At 46.7% G+C, this 23,383-nt stretch overlaps 1 protein-coding gene across 3 annotated transcripts in view; it reads right to left on the bottom strand.

The window, feature by feature from the left end:
- Positions 1-7,455: 7,455 nt before the first annotated feature.
- arap3 (ArfGAP with RhoGAP domain, ankyrin repeat and PH domain 3) overlaps positions 7,456-23,383 on the bottom strand; it is a 386,207-nt gene continuing 370,279 nt past the window's right edge. The window contains exons 28-30 of one of the 3 annotated variants that reach the window (XM_038796360.1): positions 21,908-22,045; positions 10,421-10,459; positions 7,456-8,459 (exon numbers count right to left, since the gene is read on the bottom strand). In XM_038796360.1, coding sequence (XP_038652288.1) covers positions 8,193-8,459; positions 10,421-10,459; positions 21,908-22,045 — 444 coding nt within the window. In that variant the 3' untranslated portion in view covers positions 7,456-8,192. The remainder of the gene's footprint in view (positions 8,460-10,420; positions 10,460-21,907; positions 22,046-23,383) is intronic. The other 2 variants (XM_038796359.1, XM_038796362.1) reach the window with 2 other exon arrangements.

The following is a 23,383-nucleotide window of genomic DNA, read 5'->3' as shown; positions in this document are numbered from 1 at the left end:
TCTGTGACTCATGCACTAGCAAACCCAGTCTCTCGGAACAGCGGCATGCTTTAATATTTTTTCGTTTAAATAATATCCCGTTTGCTGTTATTCCTACCAAAATGGATAACCTCACATTTGTCAACATTGTATTCCATCTGCCAGACCCGAGCCCATTCACTTAACCTATCCAAATCCATCTGCAGACTTCCAGTATCCTCTGTACTTTTCGCTTTACCACTCATCTTAGTGTCATCTGCCAAACTTGGACACATTGCCCTTGGTCCCCAACTCCAAATCATCTATGTAAATTGTGAACAATTGTGGCCCAACACGGATCCCTGAGGGACACCACTAGCTACTGATTGCCAACCAGAGAAACACCCATTAATCCTCACTCTTTGCTTTCTATTAATTAATCAATCCTCTCCTCCAAGCTATTACTTTACCCTTAATGCCATGCATCTTTATCTTATGCAGCAACCTTTTGTGTGGCACCTTGTCAAAGGCTTTCTGGAAATCCAGATATACCACATCCATCGGCAAACACTTTCTTTACAGAAAGGAAAAAAAGATCTTGCTTCTGGCTGCTGCTGGTTGGTTGTACAGACCTTCAGTCCCACCTTGACAATCGATCTTCTTAAAATCTGGTCTTCTTGAGTTGTATTCGCTGGTGAACTCGGTTGCTGTGTCCTGTCTTTCCCATGCACCGAGCTGTGAGAGCTGGCTCTGGCTCTTGTTTAAATTCTAGTCTTCCTTAGATGTATAACTGTTTAAACTCGGCTGCTTGCCTTGTCTTTCCCTGACCGAGCTCTCTCTCTCTCTCTCTCTCTCTCTGAGTTCTCCTCCCCTTCTCTCCTGTTGCTGTTGCTGTTGCTTCTTCTCCCTGGGTTTATATTCTCTTTCTGAGAGTTATTAAGTTTTAACGACTTTATTGTAAATGGGCTTGTTTCACTTTGATAGTTTAAAAGTATCTTTGATGTAAACATCTTACTACAACTAATTATTCATTTTGGGCATATCGTCTCCTCTCCGATCTGATTAAAAAATGCTTTGGTTTCAATAGTTAACTTTTATTCTGTGATTTCGAATCGTTTAATTTTCCAATTGTCCCCAGCTCATAACTTTGCCTTGATTTTGACTTAAATGATGTTCTCGTAGACAGGTCGTCTCCAATTTTCTTTTAATTGACTTGATGTTCGTAGAATTTACACTTTAAAATTGACACCAAATTCGACTGAGCATCTTCCATCCTTTCCAGCTGTTTACTAAGAGAGTTTATTTCAATTAAGGTGTGAAACTTTGCTTTTAGCTGTATGCTAAAATTTAACTTGGTTATGACTTGAAAGACTTGCCTGTTTTAAACATTCGTCACTTAATGCAATTGAAACTCTCATCCATGCTTTTTCAGATGCTTCCTGAGATAGTTACATTCCATGAAGGTGTGAGCCATTGTTTTAGCTTACCACATGAAACCTGTGTGTTTGCTAAAACCTGCTTGCGAGCAAGAATCTGCATTTTACAACCCTGCTCTTTGAAGCTGCTATGAAACTTTTGTGGGATCTTTCCCTGTATCCCCTCAAACCAGATATTGCCAGACTTCCATGTTTCAAATGACACATTTTTCTGTATTTTCAAGAACAAGCAGGTGGCATCACACATTCATCAGGTGACTGGAGACACCCGCCATTTGGTAGTAAGTTATACGAGAGTATAGTCACACTAAGAGTAGCTCCAGGGGAGTTCACTGAATTCATTTAGTAGCCATCGTCTGTATTATACTTTATAAGTTATTTTTCAACGTGTTGTTAATAAATCATAGAGTCAGAGATGTTTACAGCATGGAAACAGGCCCTTCGGCCCAGCCTGTCCATGCCACCCAGTTTCTATCACTAAGCTAGTCCCACTTGCCCGCATTTGGTCCGTATCCCTCTATACCCACCCTGGCCACGTAACTGTCTAACTGATTTTTAAAAGGAGCCATGATGAGGAGATGCCAGCATTGGACTGGGGTGAGCACAGTAAGCAGTCTTACAACACCAGGTTAAAGTCCAACAGGTTTGTTTCAAATCACTAGCTTTCAGAGCACTGCTCCTTCCTCAGGTGAATGAAGAGGTAGGTTCCAGAAACATTTGTATAGGCAAAGTCAAAGATGTAAGACGATACTTTGAATGCTCCATTTTAGAATCTGTTCAATGTTTATTTAACCACTGGTACTGTATGTGTTTGTAAATTTTCCATGCAGGAAGAACCCTGGAAATATTGATGTGTTCCTAGGACTCTCTATGAATTTTGCTGTACTCCCTCATCTGTTTTCCCTAAATTCCAAAAGACTGTCGGCTGCCTGAAGGGAAACAATGTAAGGGACATTGTGCCACAGGGTCAACAAATGCAAAAGAGAAAACATTAGATTTCTCAAGGCACTGCCAATCACAGCAGCTCGGAATGATGTCACAGAGCAGCTGCGGCCCCACCCACACCAGATGTCACCCTAACCCTAACCCTAACCCTGACCCTAATTTGCCGTGAGAATGTTTTGACACTTTTTACAAACTGCTAACCCCTTACCCTAAGCCTAACCCTAAACCTAACCCCTAACCCTAATGCCTAACCTGAACCCTAACCCCTGACCCCAACGCTAATTAGCCTATTGGCTCGCGGCCGAGTGGCAGCAAGTCACCTCTGTTTCATGCAGCGCCACAAGATATTTTGACACTTTTAACAAACCCCTAACCTAACCCTAACCCCGAACGCTAACCTAACCCTAACCCGAACTCTAACCGCTAACCCCAACCTGAACCCTAACCCCTGACCCCAACCCTAATTAGCCTATTGGCTCGCAGCCTAGTGGCAGCAAGTCACCTCTATTTCGTGAAGTGCCGCAAGATATTTTGACACTTTTAACAAACCCCTATCCCAACCCTAACCCCAAACGCTAACCTAACCCTAACCCGAACTCTAACCGCTAACCCTGACCCCAACCTCATTAACCTATGGGCTCGCTGCCTAGCAGCAGCAAGTCTCCTGTTTCATGAAGCACCGCTAGAGTTTTTAGATGTTTTACAAAACCCTAACCCTAACCTAACTCTAACCCTAACCCCTACCTCTAACCCTAATCCTACACCTAATCCCTAACCCCTAACCCCTAACTCTAACCCTAACCCCAAACCTACCCCTAATGATGCAATTTTAAGCCACTTAGGCTCCAAAAATGTGCAATTTTTTTGGCGCGCACTTTGTGCGCAGATGTTGCGAGCCTATGGTCTTGTGGCCTAGCGGCAGTAAGTCACCTCTGTTTCGTGAAGTGCCGTGAGAATTTTTTGACACTTTTCAAAAACCCCTACCCCTAACGATGCAATTTTAAGTCACTTATTGGCTTCAAAAATGTGCAAATATTTTTTTTTCCTTTCCCTCCAATTCAAGTTCTTTACCTCCATATATTTTTCTCGTGCTTTCATTTGTAATTGAAGTTTTGATGATTTAGTTGCCTCACCTTTAGGAGAACTTAATCTATCAGTCAACCCTTATATTTAAATATCTCGCTATTATTTCAATTACCTCTGCTTTCTTAGTTCTTGCAGGTAATTCTAATGTAATGTCCCTGCCGATTTCAATCAATTACGCTTTACTTACACTTTTCAAACCATCAAAGGTTATATTGTCTACTCCCAAATAAATCTTCACAATTGCAGGAGCAATACAGAATAACTTTCTGTGCTAAATACAGCAAATAGTTACGTCCCATGACTTATCTTTAAGATAGGAAGCCTTCTTCAATTCAGTGTAGCTTGTCTCTGAGGTTTTAAAATTGGCAGCTTCTAGCCTCGAATTCTGCTTTCTGGGCAATTTCAGCTTTCCATCTGAGCATTGCTGTGATCATAACTAATTTCCAGCTGCTTCTCTTCTTTCTCCTTTCTACCTCTCCTGTCAGGGCAGAACGACACAGCTACTGATAGACCATATTTCCCTTTTAACCCCCTCCAATCTAAATGACTAATTTTGGAAGCCAAGCTTTTAGCACATACATGTGAACTGCTTTCTCATTTCTCCACTTTGAACTCAACTCTTCCACAGTTTTAACATCTAAAATTATATTGGTCCTCACTTCACTGAAGTACATTTGTATTTACCTTGCTCCAAAGCTAACTTGCATATCAAAATCTCTTCAGACAGGGCAGCATGGTAGCACAAGTGGACAGCACTGTGGCTTCACAGCACCAGGGTCACTGTCTGTCCGGAATCTACACGTTCTCCCCATGTCTGCGTGGGTTTCCTCCGGGTGCTCCGGTTTCCTCCCACAGTCCAAAGACTTGCAGGTTAGGTGGATTGGCCATGATAAATTGCCCTTAGTGACCAAAAAAGGTTAGGAGGGGTTATTGGGTTACAGGGATAGGGTGGAAGTGAGGGCTGAAGTGGGTTGGTGCAGACTTGTTGGGCCGAATGGCCTCCTTCTGCACTGTATGTTCTATGTTCTATGTTGCACTGTTATTAATTCTTCTTTCATCCAATCCTTCAAGCTTGATTTTAAATGCACCAAATCTAAATCAGCCAAACAAATGAGAAGTTTGAAATAGCAATTTTATACGACAAATATATAACAGTACAATGTTTACAAACACACCCAACATGGGAATATGACTCCTGCTGAAATGTCTCAATATTTTACTGAAAATTCATTTTCAATACTTTCAAAACTTAAAAAGGAGTTACATTAGAATTAATATTTGTTTGCATGGGTCTTGCACATAGCCTTTATAAATAATTAATGACAACATATATGACATATAAAGAATGTTTTACATATCTGTTAAATCATTTGAACAAGATCAGCCCATAAGGAAATGTAGATGGTTCTGATGGCAAAGTGTTTGAGCAATTCCTTGCTGTAGGTTACTTAGTGACTAGAGTGTGATTAAGCATTTACAACTCTACCAGTGTAGAATTTGACTCGAAGCATAAAATGTGAATGAATGCTTCATTATGCTCATGATAATGTGTCCAAGTTTACCACAAAGGGCACAGTTTTGTTCCATTTGATAACTTTGACCAAATTGTAACGTAAGGAACAGATTTGCCATTTCAGTACAGGAGAAGGCAGCTGAGGGAACAGTTAGAGAGATGGAAAGACAATGGCTGGATTCTCCGATTTTGAGACTATGTCCTGAGGAAGTGCCTGGTTTTACAATGAAAAAGTCGGCGCTGCTCCCGCACTGATGCTCTGCCCGGTCGGGGGCTAGCAGCTGCTCCAAAAAAAACTTCCGCCGTTCCCGATATAAATGGCCGGGGAATTGCCGGGTCCGTGGCCGCATATGCGCATGATGACAACCTGCAGCAGACATGCCGTACAACATGGCGCCGGCCATGCGTGGACCCGGTCTGCCGGATAGTGCCCCATGGATGTTTTCTATATGGACTTTAAGGTCCCTCATGGCAGAGGGTAGCAATGGAAGGGTGCTTTTCTGATTGGTGGGCTGTGACTAGTGGTGTTCCACAGAGATCAGTTCTGGGACCTTTGCTTTTCGTAGTATATATAAATGATTTGGAGGGAAATATAACTGGTCTGATCAGTAAGTTTGCGAACGACACAAAGGTTGGTGGAATTGCGGATAGCGATGAGAACTGTCAGAGGATACAGTAGGATTTAGATTGTTTGGAGACTTGGGCGGAGAGATGGCAGATGGAGTTTAATCCAGGCAAATGTGAGGTAATGCATTCTGGAAGGTCTAGTACAGGTAGAGAATATACAGTGACTGGTAGAACCCTCAAGAGTATTGACACCAGAGAGACCTAGGTGTACAGGTCCTAATTTCCCAACATTGCTAACTGGGAACAACCTTTAGGCTGCTGAACCAGGGACAGAGTTCCCAACTCCATCCCTCAGTCTGGGTTCCTTTAAATAATATGGTGAAGTTTCACAGTGAAAAACACAGGTGAAAATTTCATGATATTTGTGGAAACTATTTCTGTGCATGGGGTAGAATAGACTTTGGTGACTTTCATTTCTTTTCAGTGTATTGTTAGAGATACCATTTAGCACCATCTTTCACAGCTGTAGCCTGTATACACATTCATTTCAGCCTATTATCAAATCAAGATTCTCTATATGTTTGACAGTATTTCAAAACCACCACTTTTCACATTCCAATTCTGTAGTTGAGTGGGACTAGGTTGAATGTTCTTCAGAGAGCTGGTGCAGACTTAATAGGCTGAATGGCCTCATTCTGCACTGTAAATATTCTGAGCTATTTCCATCATTCCTTCTTGGGGCTTTGAAAACCTACGGTCAGCATCATCGAACCAAACCTCGCCCCAACTCTATGGTTGGGATTTCTGGCCCTGGGGGAGATCCTGCCAGTGGAAGGGTTTGGAAAATCTTATCCTATGAAGCATAGCAATGTTTTCTACAAATATAATGAAATTTTCACCTCTGTTTTCCACAGTGAAATTTGACCATATTATTTGAAGGAATCCAGAATGTGGGATGGAGTTGGGAACTGAATTGTCCCTGGCTCAGCAGCCTAAAGGTTGATCCCAGTTAGTGATTTTGGGAAATTAAGATTCTTTGTCCAAGGAAGCTTCGCTGTGATCTGGTTGGGCAAACTGTTATACTGTGCAGCAGGTACACATCATATTGGGGAATGCATAAAGAAAATAAATTAGATCACAGCTTCACTGATGACAATCTTGTTTTTGTCAGGAATAGTGGAAACATGGAGTCAACTTTGGATTCTGGAAACTGAAGTGAACAGGACTTTGAAGAGATGCTTTCAGCCAGATGGATGTTTTAGTTTTTCTCCTGAAAACAATTTACGAGGAGTCCACAGGATGCAGATGTTAAGCAATTTAGCATTGGGGGATCAAACAGTTGTAGGGAGCACACAATAAATGGGAATATACTAAGAGGGGTAGATGAAGTGAGAGATCTTGGCGTACAAGTACACAGCTCTCTAAAGGCAGCAGTTCAAGTAGACAAGGTTGTTAAGAAAGCATATGAAATGCTCTCCTTCATTGGCAGAGGTATAGAATATAAAAGCAAGGATATAATGGAATTGCATAAAACACTGGTGAAGCCACAACTGGAGTATTGTGGGCCGTTCTGGTCACCACATTACAGGAAGGATGTTATTGCTCTGGAGAGAGAGCAGAGGAGGTTTATAAGAATGTTGCCAGGGCTGGAAAAGTGTAGCTATGAGGAGAGATTGGATAGGTTGGGGTTATTTTCCTTGGAACAAAGAAGGCTGAGGGGTGACTTATTTGAGGTGTACAAAATTATGAGGAGAAGAGATAGAGTGAACAGAATAAAGTTGTTTCCCTTGGTGGAGAATTCGAGAACCAGGGACATAGATTCAAGATAAGAGGCAGAAGGTGGAGAGGAGTCATGAGGGAAAACCTTTTTACGCAGAGGGTAGTGGTTGTCTGGAATTCGCTGGATCTGCACCTTAGACAATAAGACCAGAAGACCACTCGGCCCATCGAGTCTGCTCCTAAATTCAATCATGGCTGATATTTTCTCATCCCCATTCTCCTGCCTTCTCCCCGTAACCCCTGATCCCCTTATTAATCAAGAACCTATCTATCTCTGTCTTAAAGGCACTCAGCGATTTGGTGTCCACAGCAAAGAGTTCCTCAGATCTGGCTGAAGAAATTCTTCCTCATCTCTGTTTTAAACGATCATTGCTTTAGTCTGAGATTGTGTCCTCTGCTTTGATTTTCTCTGTGCATCTTGTGTAACTGACATTGTAAAACATGTCATATTTTACTGATAGCAGATAATTCCCCAAATTGACATGTTTTGATTTCAGACAATCCTAGGTAAAACCTCCACACAAATCTCAAAGACCATTTTGTATCTTCCGCTTGACAAGACAATTGGATCATGGCCAACTCATTGAAAACAGCAAAATTAACACCATAACCTTATTAAATTTATATGGTTCAATAAATGTGATAAATGATGGTCACATGATCAACCAGACCCTGAGATACATATATATATATGTATATACCGGTTGTTAAAATCATTGTTTTTAGCTTGTTTTCTTTTCTGCTGTCATTATAATTTGTTACCTGTCCAGCTCTTGTCAAATTTCAGCAATTTGGCTTTGCTATCGGCATGATTATAGCATTGTGATTCTTGTCAGTATCAAGTGACAGGGAGAAAAGGTGAAGCAGAATTCCTTTTCTCAGTAAATTGCTAGAATTTCCACTATTAATTATAACTTGGTAATGTCATGTTGAAGCTCATTCTTTCTATGAATGGCAGAACTCAGTTCCTGCAGGAATTTGTCCTGTGCTGCCAAGTTTGGAACCGTGTTTGCCTTCAGCTGTGCCACAAGTATTGGTGTGGGGTCGCCTGGATTGATGTCATGGTTCACCGACAAGATCATATTCACATCCTGCACCTCCTCATATACAGGTTCAGTGTTAGCGTTCTCATCTTTCTGCTGTTGTTCAAACAGGTCATGTTGCACCTTCATTGGCTGAAAGGAAGCAGAGTAAACTTAGAAAGGCATAAATTAAGCATTGCCTCATCCATTCAGTAAAAGCTCAGATTATTTTCTTAATGATTATATTTACCCTACATAGGTTTTCAATGTCCAGGATCATGCAACACATAAAATCATGCAATGTCTAAGATCATGCAGCTTCTAAGATCATGCAATGTCGAAAATCATGCAATGTCGAAGAGCCTTTGTGAATGTGTGAGTATGTGAGAGAGTGGAGTGAGAATGGGTGCATTTGAGCATGTGAGTGTAAGCATGTGAGGTTATATGAGCGTGTGTGAGATTGCATATGAAAGCATGTGAAAGAGGTGTGTGAGCACTTGGGAGAGAGTGTGTGGGAGAGAGGGGGTGTATGGGAGAGAGGGGGTGTATGGGAGAGAGGGGGTGTATGGGAGAGAGGGGTGTATGGGAGAGAGTGGGGTGTATGGGAGGAGGGGGGTATGGAGAGAGGGGGTGTATGGAGAGAGGGGGTGTATGGGAGAGAGGGGTGTATGGGAGAGAGGGGGTGTATGGGAGAGAGGGGGTGTATGGGAGAGAGGGGGGTAGGGGAGAGAGGGGGTGTATGGGAGAGAGGGGGGTGTATGGGAGAGAGGGGGTGTAGGGAGGAGGGGGTGTATGGGAGAGAGGGGGTGTATGGGAGAGAGGGGGTGTATGGGAGAGAGGGGGGTATGGAGAGAGGGGGTGTATGGGAGAGAGGGGGTGTATGGGAGAGAGGGGGTGTATGGGAGAGAGGGGGTGTATGGGAGAGAGGGGGTGTATGGGAGAGAGGGGGTGTATGGGAGAGAGGGGGTGAATGGGAGAGAGGGGGTGTATGGGAGAGAGGGGGTGAATGGGAGAGAGGGTGTGAATGGGAGAGGGGTGTATGGGAGAGGGGGTGTATGGGAGAGTGCGTTTAGCCACGTTTTTCCTGGCACTTGTAGCACCGGGAAACACAAGACTACAAATTGCGACTAGTGTTCGATAAGGGGCCTCAATGGGGAACACGCAGCCGAAGCCGCAGTTAGCCCGTTTTGTACACTGGGGAGCTCCTCTCGCTGAACTCCTCAGTGCAGCAAAAGATCAGAATGCCATTTTTAAATGTAGGGCATCCCCAGGCGAATAAAACCTGTGCAAAAAATGCCAACCTGGCACCATGTAAGTGCCCCTGCTAGCTGGCACTGCCACATAGATACCTTGGCAGTGCCAGGCTGGCACTCAGGTGGCACTTCCAGGGTGCCAGGCTGGTGGTGCCAGGGTGCTCTGATGGCACAGCAGTGCTGGGGTTCCATCCTGCCCAATGGGCATGGTACCCTGGGACCTCTGATCCCCTGGGAGACACCCACGAGTGCCGTTTCATCTGGTCTCTGTTTGTGAAGACCAGTACTGAACAGCACTTGCCCGAGGTCTCCATGGCAAAGGACATTGATCCCATGCCTCAGGTAACTTGGGAATCTGCATATTAAAGTGTAAATAGCTATCGCGCTTAAATATGCAGATTTGCTAAAAAGTGGGTGGAATTCACATCCCAACATCTCGCACGATCATGCTCGATCTCTGTATAGTGCAACAGTTTGACTGTGATACTTCTCCAATGGACAAACTCAACCAAGTCGTATCCATGAATGAGATAGATCAGCTAGATATCTAATACAACAAGGGTATAAAATGTCTCAATTGGCCTGGTACGCTCCCCCTTTTTTAACAAAAATGTTAAAACCTTTTGCAAGGGGTAATTCAGAAATCCCCAACAATGGAAAAAGTTTCATGATCAACAAAATTCAACGACAATTCTGACCATATCAAAGCAGATACAGAGATAAAATCCAATGGGGTGAATTCAGGCTGTTAGATGCATGGACATGACATTGTACTAATGTAACCATGCACAAAGTCCCTATGAAAAGCAATATCAAGCTTTGCGGCTAATTGCTGTCAGACAGTAGCACAGATGTACTTACAAAAAACATTGAGAGTGTTCTCCGAGCATGTAGGCGTCGCTAGAATAAAATAGGCACAGAGACAATAAGCAGAGCTAAAAGCACAAATATGCACAGAAATTCAACACGGTGGTATCCTTCAACACTCAAGTCACCCAAATGTAGCAATTACACATTGTGTTGTTAACTGTAAGCAAGATACATTAATTCACACCATTTTCTATTTGTGCTCTCCACTAGAGACAGGATCACATCACCAGAGTGCAATGAATGTGATGCGGGAAATTCCCCAATTAGTTACTTCCTAATCTCATAAAATTATATTTGGAAATCAGGAAAGCTTCACAAAGCAATTCTTGCTCCAAAAAGGCTGTGAATGTTCTGTTAATTAAAGTTTTAATGATAAAGGTTTTTATTAGCTAAAGGCAGAGAGAGATATAGTGTTAAAGTGGCTAAATGGACTCGTGGTACAGATCAAACAAGATCTTATTGAACAGCAGTGTAGAGGCTTGAGAGGATGCTGTTCTGCAGTTGCTATATTGATCTTCTGAGTGGATTTACCAATCCTTCTCATGCAAGAATGGGCAACCTGGGCTAGTGAGTGGCTGCATGAGGGGCCTCCTTCATCTCAGTGGGCCACAAGATTGAAATCAGGCTTGTTCACTCACCATGGCACCATGAATAGGATTAAAGGTGGTGGTAATGTGCTGAGCGAACGCACATCAGGTGGCCCTCCTCCCTATCGGACCCAAAATAACAACATTTTGAGGACTTTTGGATCAAAAAGCCACCCAAAATGCCTCTAAATCCAGAAGATACTAATGGCAAAGTAGTAGAAGGGAAGATGCCGGCAAACGGTAGGTCAAAGGGCTGGAGAGAAGGCAGAAGTGGCGGAAAGGGGCAGGAGAAACGAGCGGCCGAACCAGTGGACCCACGAGGCAAGAGGGGCCCCGGCGAACCAAAGATGGGATGACCTGCGACCTGAACGGTGGTGACTGAAGACCAGGAACAGGCAGCGATGTTCCCCACCACACCGGGGATGGATGGAAGACATTCCTAAAAAAGGAGCTGACCGCCATGAGGGAAGCAATTAAAATGGAGTTCCAGGTGGTGGTGAAAGTGGTGGTGACGGAAGCGATGGCCGCCCTCCAGCGCACGATAGACGGCTTGGGAAGGAAAGTGGAAACCCAGTAAAAAAACGATCCAGGACCTGGAAAAGACGTCAACTGAGCAAAGCGACAGGATAGTAGCTCTGGAGAACAAAATGAAAAGGTTGGTGGGGTCCAAGAAAACTTGAAGGGGAAGGTCGAGAATCAGGAAAACAGGTCCCGGATACATAACATCCGTATCGTGAGATTGCCAGAGGGGATGGAGGGAAGGGACCCAATGGACTACATTGCCCAAATGCTGGGCAACCTAGTCAGGAGGGACAGCTCCCCCAACCCCCCAGAACTTGACAGGGCAGACAAGTCGCTCCGACCAAAACCCAAGACCGGGGAGGAGTCGGGAGTGATAATCGTGAAGTTGCACCGGTACTACCAGGACCAGGAAATGATCCTGAGGTGGGCCCGAAGGACAAAGTCATGCTTATGGGAAGGACATAGACTCAGAGTCTATCAGGGCATTGGGGCAGACCTGGCAAAAAGAGCGTCGAATTTTACAAGGCAAAGTCGGCACTCTATAAGAGCAGGGTGAGGTTCGGCATGTTGTCCCCATCCAGCTCTGGGTAACATAACAGGGGAAAGAGCACTACTTCAGCACCCCGACGGAGGCTGAAGAGTTTGGAATTACAAACAACCTGGAGAAAAAAACAAATGCGACAACGGTGAGGGCAGCGGGGAAGAAAGGACCGAAAGCGGAGGATGAGATGGGACGAAGACCCATTGTACGGGCTCTGTGTTTGTGCGGGACTGTGCTACCTCGTTCTCAAAGACAAGTTGAAAGACAGAAAGAAGGGAGAGAGGATAAGGGAAACTGGTGAGGAGGTGAGAAAGGGAACGGAGACAGGCAGACAGAATAGAGACAGGGCTAGACCAGCCCAGGGAGGGGAGCCACCATACTCGCAGGAAGAGCTAGCACAGGAAGACAGGCAGTAAGGGGGGCCGCGCTGCACCTCGCAGGGGAGAGGGAGCGTCTGGCCAAGTTGGGGGGGGGGCAAGACAGAAAGAGGGGACAACATGGGGGGGATAAGGAGGGGGGCAGGAATGGGGGGATGGTGGGGTAGAAAGGCAGGAAAGGGTTGGCAGCAAGACAGACACAGGCCCCTGCAGGCATGTAGCAGGCGGAGGAATCAAGCCACTTTGGAAGGTCCCTAAACAAAGGGAGGCCCCAAAGTGCAGGGGTGCACCCATGTGGCATGCACACAGTTGGCGACCATGTTGGGTGCCCCCTGGCCAAAGGGATACCCCAGAGCGCTGGGCCCCGACCTCATGGAGAGAGCGGCAACCACTGCCATTTTGGACGGCCCCCTAACAAAGAGAAACCCTGGAGTGCAGGGGCTCGTCCACCAGGTAACCTCTTTTCGGGACCCAGACACTGAGACAGTCAGAGTGCACAAGTCAGTGGACATGATTGCCATGTGGCAGCTAGTAAGTCTGGTCGAACCAGTAAGAGGTCGTCAGTAGTATTAGTAGAGTGTCAACTCACAGCTGAACATATACAGCCATTCATAGTTTAAATAAAACCGTGTTGGATCACCTCCGGTGTTAGACCTTTGTTTCTAGCTCCCTGCATCCATTTGCAGTCAACGTCAAACCAACCCGCCTAACACATCATGGTACCAGAGTGCTATTAATCCTGCCGAACCTACCTTGAGTAAATCTGCAACGACCAGAAAGCGGCCATCCAGTGACATGGAAAACATCCAGCCTCCTCCGCAGCTCCGCATCTCTGGCAACCTCGCCGCCAACTGGAAGATCTTCAAGCAAAAGTTCCTCCTGTATATCGAGGCCTCCGATCTCGAGGCAGCATCAGATGCCAGGAAGATCGCACTATTCCTGTCGACTGCGGGGGATCAGGCCATCCACATCTACAACTCGCTTACGTTTGCCGATGGCGAAGACAAGACGAAGTTTAAAACGGTCCTGCTGAAATTCGACAGCCACTGCGACATTGAAGTGAATGAGAGCTTTGAACGATACATTTTCCAACAGAGACTTCAGGGTAAGGATGAACCTTTCAGCCCTTCCTGACCCAGCTCCGCATCCTGGCGCAGTCATGCAATTACGGCTCAGCGGCTGATTCCATGGTCCGGGATCAGATCGTTTTCGGGGTCCACTCTGATTCCCTTTGGCAGCAGCTCCTTAAAATCAAACAGCTAACTCTCTCCGTCGCTATTGAGACGTGCGTAGTCCATGCGCATGCCAAGAATCGTTACTCTCACATCAGGGCGGCGGAAAATTCAAAACTGGCTTCCCACGAGGCAGAACGGGTGCAGGCCATTGAAAAAATGCTAGGCCGCAGCATCGAGGAGAGTGGCCATTTTGCGCGCTTTTCCCGGATCCCGACGCATGCGCTCCACAGCCGGGTGGACGACGAGGCCGACACTCTCATGCGCAGGTGAGTACGTCGGCCGGCCGCACTGCGCATGCACGTTGGCGCACGGAACGCGCTGACGTCAGCGTTATGACGTGTCCAAATTGTGGCCCTGACCATTTAAAGCGGCAATGTCCAGCCAAGGATGGCGATGCCTACAGTGTGGGAGGCCTGTTTATTATGTGGCCTGCTGCAGGTCCGCTCCACCGATTATCAGCCAGCGGTCCCAGATACGGCGCAGAAGTATCCGTTCAGTACAGCAAGACATGCAGGATACTGATCCTGACAACCCAACGGAACCCGATGCTGATTGCTTCAAATCTCTACATCGGATGGGTATCATAACCACACGCAAGCTGGTCCCCACTGCACCGACAACCCGCCTTTCGATCCTCAAGTGTGGATCCCGACGATGAGTGGTGTGCTATCCTCACAGTCAACCAGGCTCGCATCCGATTTAAACTGGAAACCGGCACGTCTGCGAACCTCATATCGCAGTCAGATCTCGACAGCATCCGTGACCGACCAAGCATTCTTCTACCAGCATGCCAACTTCTCGACTACAATGGCAATGCCATAGCTGCCAGTGGATCGTGTCGGCTAGTGGTATCTCACAAGGAATTCAAGGCAACCTTACGATTCGAGATCGTTCGGCCTGACAGGGCGTCCCTGCTCGTGCCTGCAAGCTCCTGAATCGGGTCCAGCGAGTCCACACCATGTCCTCGACACTGGCGACCACCTCAACCAATGTGAATCTCCAGGCCGAGATAGACAACATCCTCACGCAATACCAGAATGTGTTTGATGGAATGAGGATGCTCCCATATCGCTACAAAATTCTGCTGAAGCCGAACGCCACCCCAGTGATCCATGCAACACGCCGGGTGTCGGCTCCTCTCAAGGATTGCCTAAAAAAGCAGCTGCCAGACCTCCAAGACCAGGGTATCATCTCAAGTGTCACGGAACCAACAGACTGGGTTAGATCCATGGTATGCATCAAAAAACCCTCTGGTGAACTCTGCATTTGCATTGATCCCAAAGACCTGAACCGCAATATCATGCGGGAGCACTACCCGATTCCGAAGCGTGAAGAGTTGACCTGTGAGATGGCTCATGCCAGATTCTTCACCAAGCTGGACGCCTCCCGGGGTTTCTGGCAAATACAGCTGGACGCGTCCAGACGGAAGCTGTGCACGTTCAACACCCCGTTTGGCCACTATTGCTACAACCACATGCCCTTCGGTACCATATCAGCTTCCGAAGTATTTCATCGCATCATGGAGCAAATGATGGAGGGCATTGAGGGGGTGAGAGTACATGTGGATGACGTGATCGTCTGGTCCACAACGCCCGAGGATCACATTGCCCGTCTCCGACAGGTCCTTCAGCGGATTCACGGAAATGGCCTCCAGCTCAACAGGGCCAAATGCTATCAAATGCTATCCGCTATCAAATTCCTGGGTGACCACATTTCACAACACGGGGTGCAACCTGATAGCGACAAGGTGCTGGCGATCAACACCATGAAGACCCCGGAGGACAAGAAGGCGGTCCTCCGCTTCCTCGGGATGGTGAATTTTCTCAGGAAATTCATTCCCAATTTGGCAGCCCCCAGCACGGCCCTCCGGCATCTCGTAAAGAAGTCAACAGTGTTCCAGTGGCTGCCCACACATGAAAAGGAGTGGCTCAAGCTAAAGGCGAAGCTCATCACAGCCCCAGTACTGGTGTACTTTGACCCAACCATGGACACCAAGATATCTACTGACGCTAGCCAGGACGGAATTGGGGCGGTGCTCCTCCAGCGAGATGACTTCTCGTCCTGGGCTCCAGTGGTATATATGCCTCCAGGGCCATGACGCCGACCGAGCAATGGTATGCCCAGATCGAGAAGGAGTGCTTGGGTCTCCTGACAGGAATAGTCAAGTTTCATGACTACATATGTGGCCTGCCGAAGTTCACGGTGGAAACAGACCATAGGCCTTCAGTCCACATAATCCAGAATGATCTAACGACATGACGCTTCGGCTACAGCGCATTCTTCTTCATCTCCGCTGTTATGACTTCGAACTTGTCTACCTCGGGTAAGGAGGTTGCACATGATGCAACATCTCACCCATGGCTGGCAAAAGGGGCAGTGTCCCCAGTTCTTTAATATAAAGGACGAGTTAACGGTCATTGAGGGAGTCCTTCTCAAACTGGACAGGATCGTCATTCCTCAAAGCATGCGAGCAATGGTGCTCAGGCAGATCCATGAGGGCCACCCTGGGGTCGAAAAATGGCGACGCAGAGCTCGGGAGGCAGTTTACTGGCCTGGCATCAGCCAGGACATTGCTAATACGTACACGTCAAATGGTAAAAACATAAATATTTACTCTTTGGACGCAGACGGCTCTCAGTCACTGTTGTTTGTAATTGGTACGCACTTCACGTGCCCTTGCTTTACATGCATATCACTTCAGTCATGCGTAATGGTCAACAAAATATCTTGTGGGCCACACTCAACAGGACAAGGGTGGTAGATACATGAGAACATCTCCAAGTTCCATCCAAGCCCACACCATTCTGACTTGGACTATATTCCTATACCTTCACTGCCATTGGGTCTGAATCCTGGAACACTCTCTCTAAATGCCCTGTACCTACATGACACGGGCAGCAGTGGTTCATCATTTTCTTCAGGGCAACCAGGGATGGGCAATAGAAATCCTGGCCCATATCTTATGAAGGAATAAAAAAAACAAAAGAAGTGGTAGTAATGTATGACTTCAAAAAGCATTACACCCCATGGCTTTTGCCTTTTGAATTAAAGGGTACCCTCTTGGTTCTCCCCACCTTCCATGATAAATTAGTGTAGTTAATTCTCATATATTTAGTGGGTATTTCAGATTTCTGTTAAATTTTCAAATTTCAGAACTATTTCTAGCTCTGTCTTTCCTTTGAAAAACAGACTACCAACTCCAGCTAAATGGAATGATGAATAATCAGTTCTCTATCGTGTAAAGCTACCACCCTTTTAAAGCAATGCACTGATTCTTAAACCAATTGATTTAAAGAACAAAAACAAAGAACAATACAGCACAGGAATAGGCTCTTTGGCCCTCCAAGCCTGTACCGGTCATGATGCCAATCTTGGCTAAAACCCTCAGCACTTCCTTGTGCCATATCCCTCGATATCCATCCTATCCATGAATTTGTTGAGATGCCTTTTGAATGATGCAGTTAATGTATCTGCTTCCACAGCCCCCCCCCCCCCCCCCCCCCCCCCCCCCCCCCCCCCCCCTTGGCAACACGTTCCAGGCACTCGCCACCCTCTGTATAAAAAAAAATCTGTCTTGTACATCTCCTCTAACTTTGCCCCTTTGCCCCATGGACCTTAAACCTATGCCCCCTGGTGACTGACCCCTCCTCTCTGGAAAAGAGTGCCTGCCCATATACTCTATCCATGCTCCTCATAATCTTATTGACCTCTTTCTATCAGGTCACCCCTCAACCTCCATTGTTCCAATGAAAACAGTTAGCCTATATAGAGTCTCCGCATAGCTAACACTCTCCAGACCAGGCAACATCCTGGTAAGCATCCGTTGCGCCCTCTCCAAAGCCTCCACATCCTTCTGGTGGCGTGGTGCCCAGAATTGTGCGCAATATTCCAATTGCGACCCTACCAAGGTTCTATACAACTGTAGAATGACTTGCTAGTTTTTATACTTGATGCCCTGTCCAATGAAGGCAAGCATTCCGTATGCTCTCTTTTTAAAATTTAGATTACCCAATTAAAAAAATTTTTTTTTGCAATTAAGGGCAATTTAGCGTGGCCAACCCACCTAACCTGCACATCTTTTGTAGGGGTGAAACCCCCACACAGATATGGGGAGAATGTGCAAACTCCACACGGACAGTGACCAAGTGTTGGGATTCGAACTCGAGTCCTCAGCGCCGTAGTCCCAGTGCTAACCACTGTACCACCGTGCTGCCCTTCCGTGTGCTTTCTTGACTACCTTGTCCACTTGCGTTGCCACTTTCAAAGACCTGTAGACCAGCACGTCCAGATTCTTCTGACTTTCTATATTCCTGAGAGTTTTGACATTCACTGTATATTTCTCCTTTATGTTATACCTACCAAAAATGCATTACCTCCCATTTGGCTGGATTAAACTCTATTTGCCCTTTTCTGCCCAAGTCTCCAGCCTATCCATGTCCTTGTTTATCCTCTGACAATTCCCAATACTATCTTGTCACCCCACCAACCTTGGTGTCATCCGCAAACTTACTGATCAGACCAGCTACATATTCCTCCACATGGTTTTATGTATACTACAAACAACAGAGGCCCCAGCACAGATCCCTGTGGAACACCACTAGTCACAACCTTCCGTTCAGAAAAAACTCCTTTCTGCTGCCACCCTTTGCCTTCTGTGATAGACCCAGTTCTGTATCCGTATTACCACCTCTGATCCCATGTGACTTCACATTTTATACTAGTCTGCCATGAGGCTTGTCAAAGGCTTTAAAGAAGTCCATGTAAAAAAATCCACTGCCCTCCCCCCATCAATCATCTTTGTCACCTCAAAAGGGCAGCACGGTAGCATGGTGGTTAGCATAAATGCTTCACAGCTCCAGGGTCCCAGGTTCGGTTCCCGGCTGGGTCACTGTCTGTGCGGAGTCTGCACGTCCTCCCTGTGTGTGCGTGGGTTTCCTCCGGGTGCTCCGGTTTCCTCCCACAGTCCAAAGATGTGCGGGTCAGGTGGATTGGCCATGCTAAATTGTCCGTAGTGTCCTAAAAGTAAGGTTGGGGGGGGGGGGGTTGTTGGGTTACGGGTATAGGGTGGATATGTGGGTTTGAGTAGGGTGATCATTGCTCGGCACAACATCGAGGGCCGAAGGGCCTGTTCTGTGCTGTACTGTTCTATGTTCTAATACGGTCCTCAACTGCCTGACTTGCCAGAAGTTTCAACCGGCTCAGCCCAAAGAAACACTGCAACAGCACGAGCTTGTGACCTCTCCGTGGTCTAAAGTGGGGGTACACAATGGGCCAATTACGCCAATGGGCGTAATTACGTGCTCCTGGTTGATTACTTCTCCAGCTACCGTGGTGAAATTGTCGGACCTCATGTCTAGGTCCGTCATCAAAGCCTGCGAAGAGACGTTTGCCAGGCATGGGATACCACTCACAGTAATGAGTAACAATGGTCCGTGTTTTTGCAGCCAGGAATGGTCGGATTTTGCACGATCCTACAACTTCAGACACATCACTTCCAGTTTCCAATACCCGCAATCAAACGGGAAGGCCGAGAAAGGGGTCCATATCGTCAAGCGGTTGTTGTGCAAGGCTGCAGACTCAGCCTCCAATTTCAGCCTGGCGCTATTGGCCTACAGGGCAGCCCCTCTGTCGACTGGTTTGTCTCCGGCGTAGATGCTCATGAACCGCAACTTGAGGACGACTGTTCCAACCATCCATATTCCAGACCTTGACCACCTCACAGTGCTGCAGAAAGTGCATCGGTCCAGGGACCAGCAGGAGATGCTCATGCCATGGATCTGCCTGCGCTGGCTCCAGCATATGTTGTTCCCGTCCAGTTGCCTGAGGGAGGCTGGTCGGCCCCAGCTGTTGTTATCAGGAAGGCCGCCCCAAGGTCTTTCATTGTCCAATTGGTCCAGCTTGGGTCACTGTCTGTGCAGAGTCTGAACGTCCTCCCCCTGTGTGCGTGGGTTTTCTCCGGGTGCTCCGGTTTCCTCCCACAGTCCAAAGATGTGCAGGCTAGGTGAATTGGCCATGCTAAATTGCCCTTAGTGTCCAAAATTGACCTCAGTGTTGGGTGGGGTTACTGGGTTATGGGGATGGGGTGGAGATTTGGGGCCTGGTTAGGGTGCTCTTTCCAAGAGCCGGTGGAGACTCGATGGGCTGAATGGCCTCCTTCCGTACTGTAAGTTCTATGTCTAGTAGGGTACCCCAGGACCCCGGAGACCACACTGATAGAGGACCTGATGACCACGGACAATAAGGAAGGGGTATCTGTGGGAAAATATACGGACAGATACTGGACTGAGCCCGAACACCACTGGATGAGACCAGATGGAAATGGGGGGACGAACTGTGGATAGAAGTGGGGTAGGGAGTCTGGAGCGAAGCACTGAGCTGGGCCAACTCCATCTCCTCCTGTGCAAGGCTCAGCCTCATGCAGTTCAAAGTGGTGCACAGAGCACACCTGAGCAGAACCCGAATGAGCAGGTTCTTCCCTGAGGTGGAGGACAAATGTGAGCAGTGCCAGTGAGGCCCGGCCAACCACACCCACATGTTGTGGGATTGTCCCAAACTTGCTGGCTTCTGAAAAGCCTTCTCTGAGGTGATAAGAGCATAAGAACATAAGAACTAGGAGCAGGAGTAGGCCATCTGGCCCCTCGAGCCTGCTCCGCCATTCAATGAGATCATGGCTGATCTTTTGTGGACTCAGCTCCACTTTCCGGCCCGAACACCATAACCCTTAATCCCTTTATTCTTCAAAAAACTATCTATCTTTACCTTAAAAACATGTAATGAAGGAGCCTCAACTGCTTCACTGGGCAAGGAATTCCATAGATTCACAACCCTTTGGGTGAAGAGGTTCCTCCTAAACTCAGTCTTGAGGTTTACTTGTAACCCTAGGTGTTCAAACCCTAGGTGGGTAGGTAGTGACGGGTTGCTCTTTAGGGGTTGCCCTTTATCTATCATGGGGTTGGCCTAATTTACTCGCTTCCTCCCTTAATTCCACCTCCTCCACCCTCTAACCTACGCAAACCCTCCTGATCCAAGATCCCAGGCTTACCTGCTCCGGAGATCCAAGGCTTTGGGATCCTTTCTTCTCCAGCAGACCTGATAGTGGCCACTGATGTTTTCCTGGGGCAGAAACCCCACTGGGATCTCATTAGTCTTCCCCACAGTCCCCACCATAATCTTGTAATTTTATTTCACTCAAAATGCCCATCCTTTCTGAACTCATGGGATTGGTTCTCCGTTGTCGGGATTCTCCGTTGCGCCTGCAGCCCGGCGGCGTGGGGCTGCCCACAATGGTAAACACCGTTGGGGCTGACTGGCAAGATGGAGAATCTCACGGAGAATCTCACCCCTGATCTTTGGCACTTCCAACATCCTCATATGCAGTGAGTTCTTGGTCATTATGATTCACTGTTTAAAATTTTCTTCCTCAGATCTTCACTGCATCTCGTTCCCCAAACCATTAATATGTCTCAGCTGGTCTTTGTATCATCAGCCAAAGGGAACATTTATTTTGTCTACCTGATCAAAAGTGAGAATAATATTTTACACCTCTATTAAATCTTCACACTGTTTCCTTTGCTCCAAGAAGAACAACCCCAAATGGAACATTTTGCTATCACTTATCATTCAATCTGGTCACTTGACCACTGACAGGCAAAGTTCATTATTCTGAGACTCAACAAATTGAGTGAGGGGCAGCATTATTAATGTCAGTTGTTATGCTCAGTGTATAAATCTAGAAACATAATTTTAATTCAATAAATGTGGATTAAAGAAACATTGGCTCTGATTTAGTCTTAGGCACAAACAGTTTCACATGGCCAGCCTGCTTTACACACTGAATTCTCTGAATAATCAAACCCATTGATTTCAATACATTAAACAAATTCCGACAATGTGTGAAACAGACCGTCGATCTTCTGTTGTTGATTTGCACCAGTATCTGGGATGAATTTACACGGCAATGGATTTAGTAGTTTAGGGAAAGCTGGCTGGAGCATAGAAAGCAAACTGAAATGTATCTTGCATTGTTCGAGTGCCACTCCTTTCAATATCTGTCTGGTATATTTAGTAAAATTAATGGATTAGAAATTTGCTACATTTCCTTCTGTGATGCAGTTGTCTGCACAAGGTGCAGGGGACTGAAGCCAACTGCAGAAAACTCAGTGTTTGAGCAACATAAAAGTATCTGACAGGTATCACAATAAGTAATCTTGTTTTACCAGTGTTTGATTTGCTGATAACATGATGGAATTGCTGTCATCCCCATGGATTGGAATGAGTGGCATGGTTCCAAATTTCGGCTTGGATACATCACATGATGAATGACGTCTTAGAATCGTCGGTCGTAGGTCATCATGCTGATAGGAAGGAAAAAATACATTACACCAGTGACTACAATCCAAAAGAACTTCATTGGCTGCAAAACACTTTGAGCTGCCTGTCTAACCTAAAACCTTTGCACTTCTGGTGTCCATGTTCCTCTATTCCCATCCTCTTCATGTATTCATCAAGATGCCTCTGAAACGTCACTATCGTACCTGCTTCCACCACCTCCCTCAGCCGCACATTCCAGGCACTCACAACCCTCCGTGTAAAATATTTGTTTCGCACATCTCTAAACTTTTCCCTTCGCACCTTAAACCTAAGTCCCCTAGTAATTGACTCTTCCATCCTGGGAAAAGGTTCTGACTATCCATTCTGTCCATGCCACTCATAATTTTGTAAACATCTATCAGGTCGTCCCTCAACCTCCGTCATTCCAGTGAAAACAATCAAAGTTTATCCAATCTCTCCTCATAGCTAATTCCCTTCTGTGGTAGTATGACCAGAGGTATTACGGTACCTGGGAGTGTGAGCTACCATTGGTGGAGAAGGCTCGCTGCTCATTGGCCCAAGTGTTTGCATTTCATTGGTCAGAACGTAAGGTAGCTCCGCCCAGTGAGGCGGGGTATAAGAACCCGTGTTTCCCAGCAGCCGGCCTTCTTTCTGTACTCGAGCTCCTGGGGAAACATCTTGTTGATTAAAGCCTTCAATTCAGACTACATCCTCGTTTCAGTAGTTATTGATCGCGCATCAATTTAATCAAAAAGATTTTAAAGGATGGAGCTCCGCATCAAACCGGAGTGTGGGCAACTCAGCCCCCATATGGCTAAAGCAGCAGCTACATTCAAGCACTGGCTGGCTTGTTTTAATACCTACCTCAGCACGGCAGAAAACATATCGACGAGGGAGCAGAAGCTGCACATCCTTCACTCGTGCGTCGGCCCCGCCATCTACACGCTCATCGAGGACACGTCCGACTACGACTCCGCCATGGAACTGCTTAAAGGACACTTCATCTGACTGGTGAATCAGGTTTACGCTTGGCACTTGCTGGCTACGAGGCAGCAGACCCCTGGTGAGTCGTTAGATGATTTTTACCGTGCGCTCCTTGTACTGGGGAGGAACTGCGGCTTCTCGCAGGTTTCTGCTGATGAGCACCGAACTGTTAATCCGAGATGCCTTTGTTGCGGGCATGCAGTCCCCACAAATCCGCCAGAGACTGTTAGAGACGGAAACTTTGAGCTTCATGGAGGCACGGACCCTCGCTACCTCCCTAGATGTTGCGAACAGAAATGCCCGTTCATACGACCCCGACCGCACGGCGCCCCCCTGGGCAGTGTGGAATTCAGCTTCCCCTTCCCCTACGGTCTCTG

Source organism: Scyliorhinus canicula, chromosome 4 (assembly GCF_902713615.1).
Source record: "Scyliorhinus canicula chromosome 4, sScyCan1.1, whole genome shotgun sequence".
In the NCBI taxonomy this organism is placed as follows: domain Eukaryota; kingdom Metazoa; phylum Chordata; class Chondrichthyes; order Carcharhiniformes; family Scyliorhinidae; genus Scyliorhinus; species Scyliorhinus canicula.
Note: the sequence above shows the minus strand (reverse complement) of the source record. Positions and strands in the feature narration are given on the sequence as shown.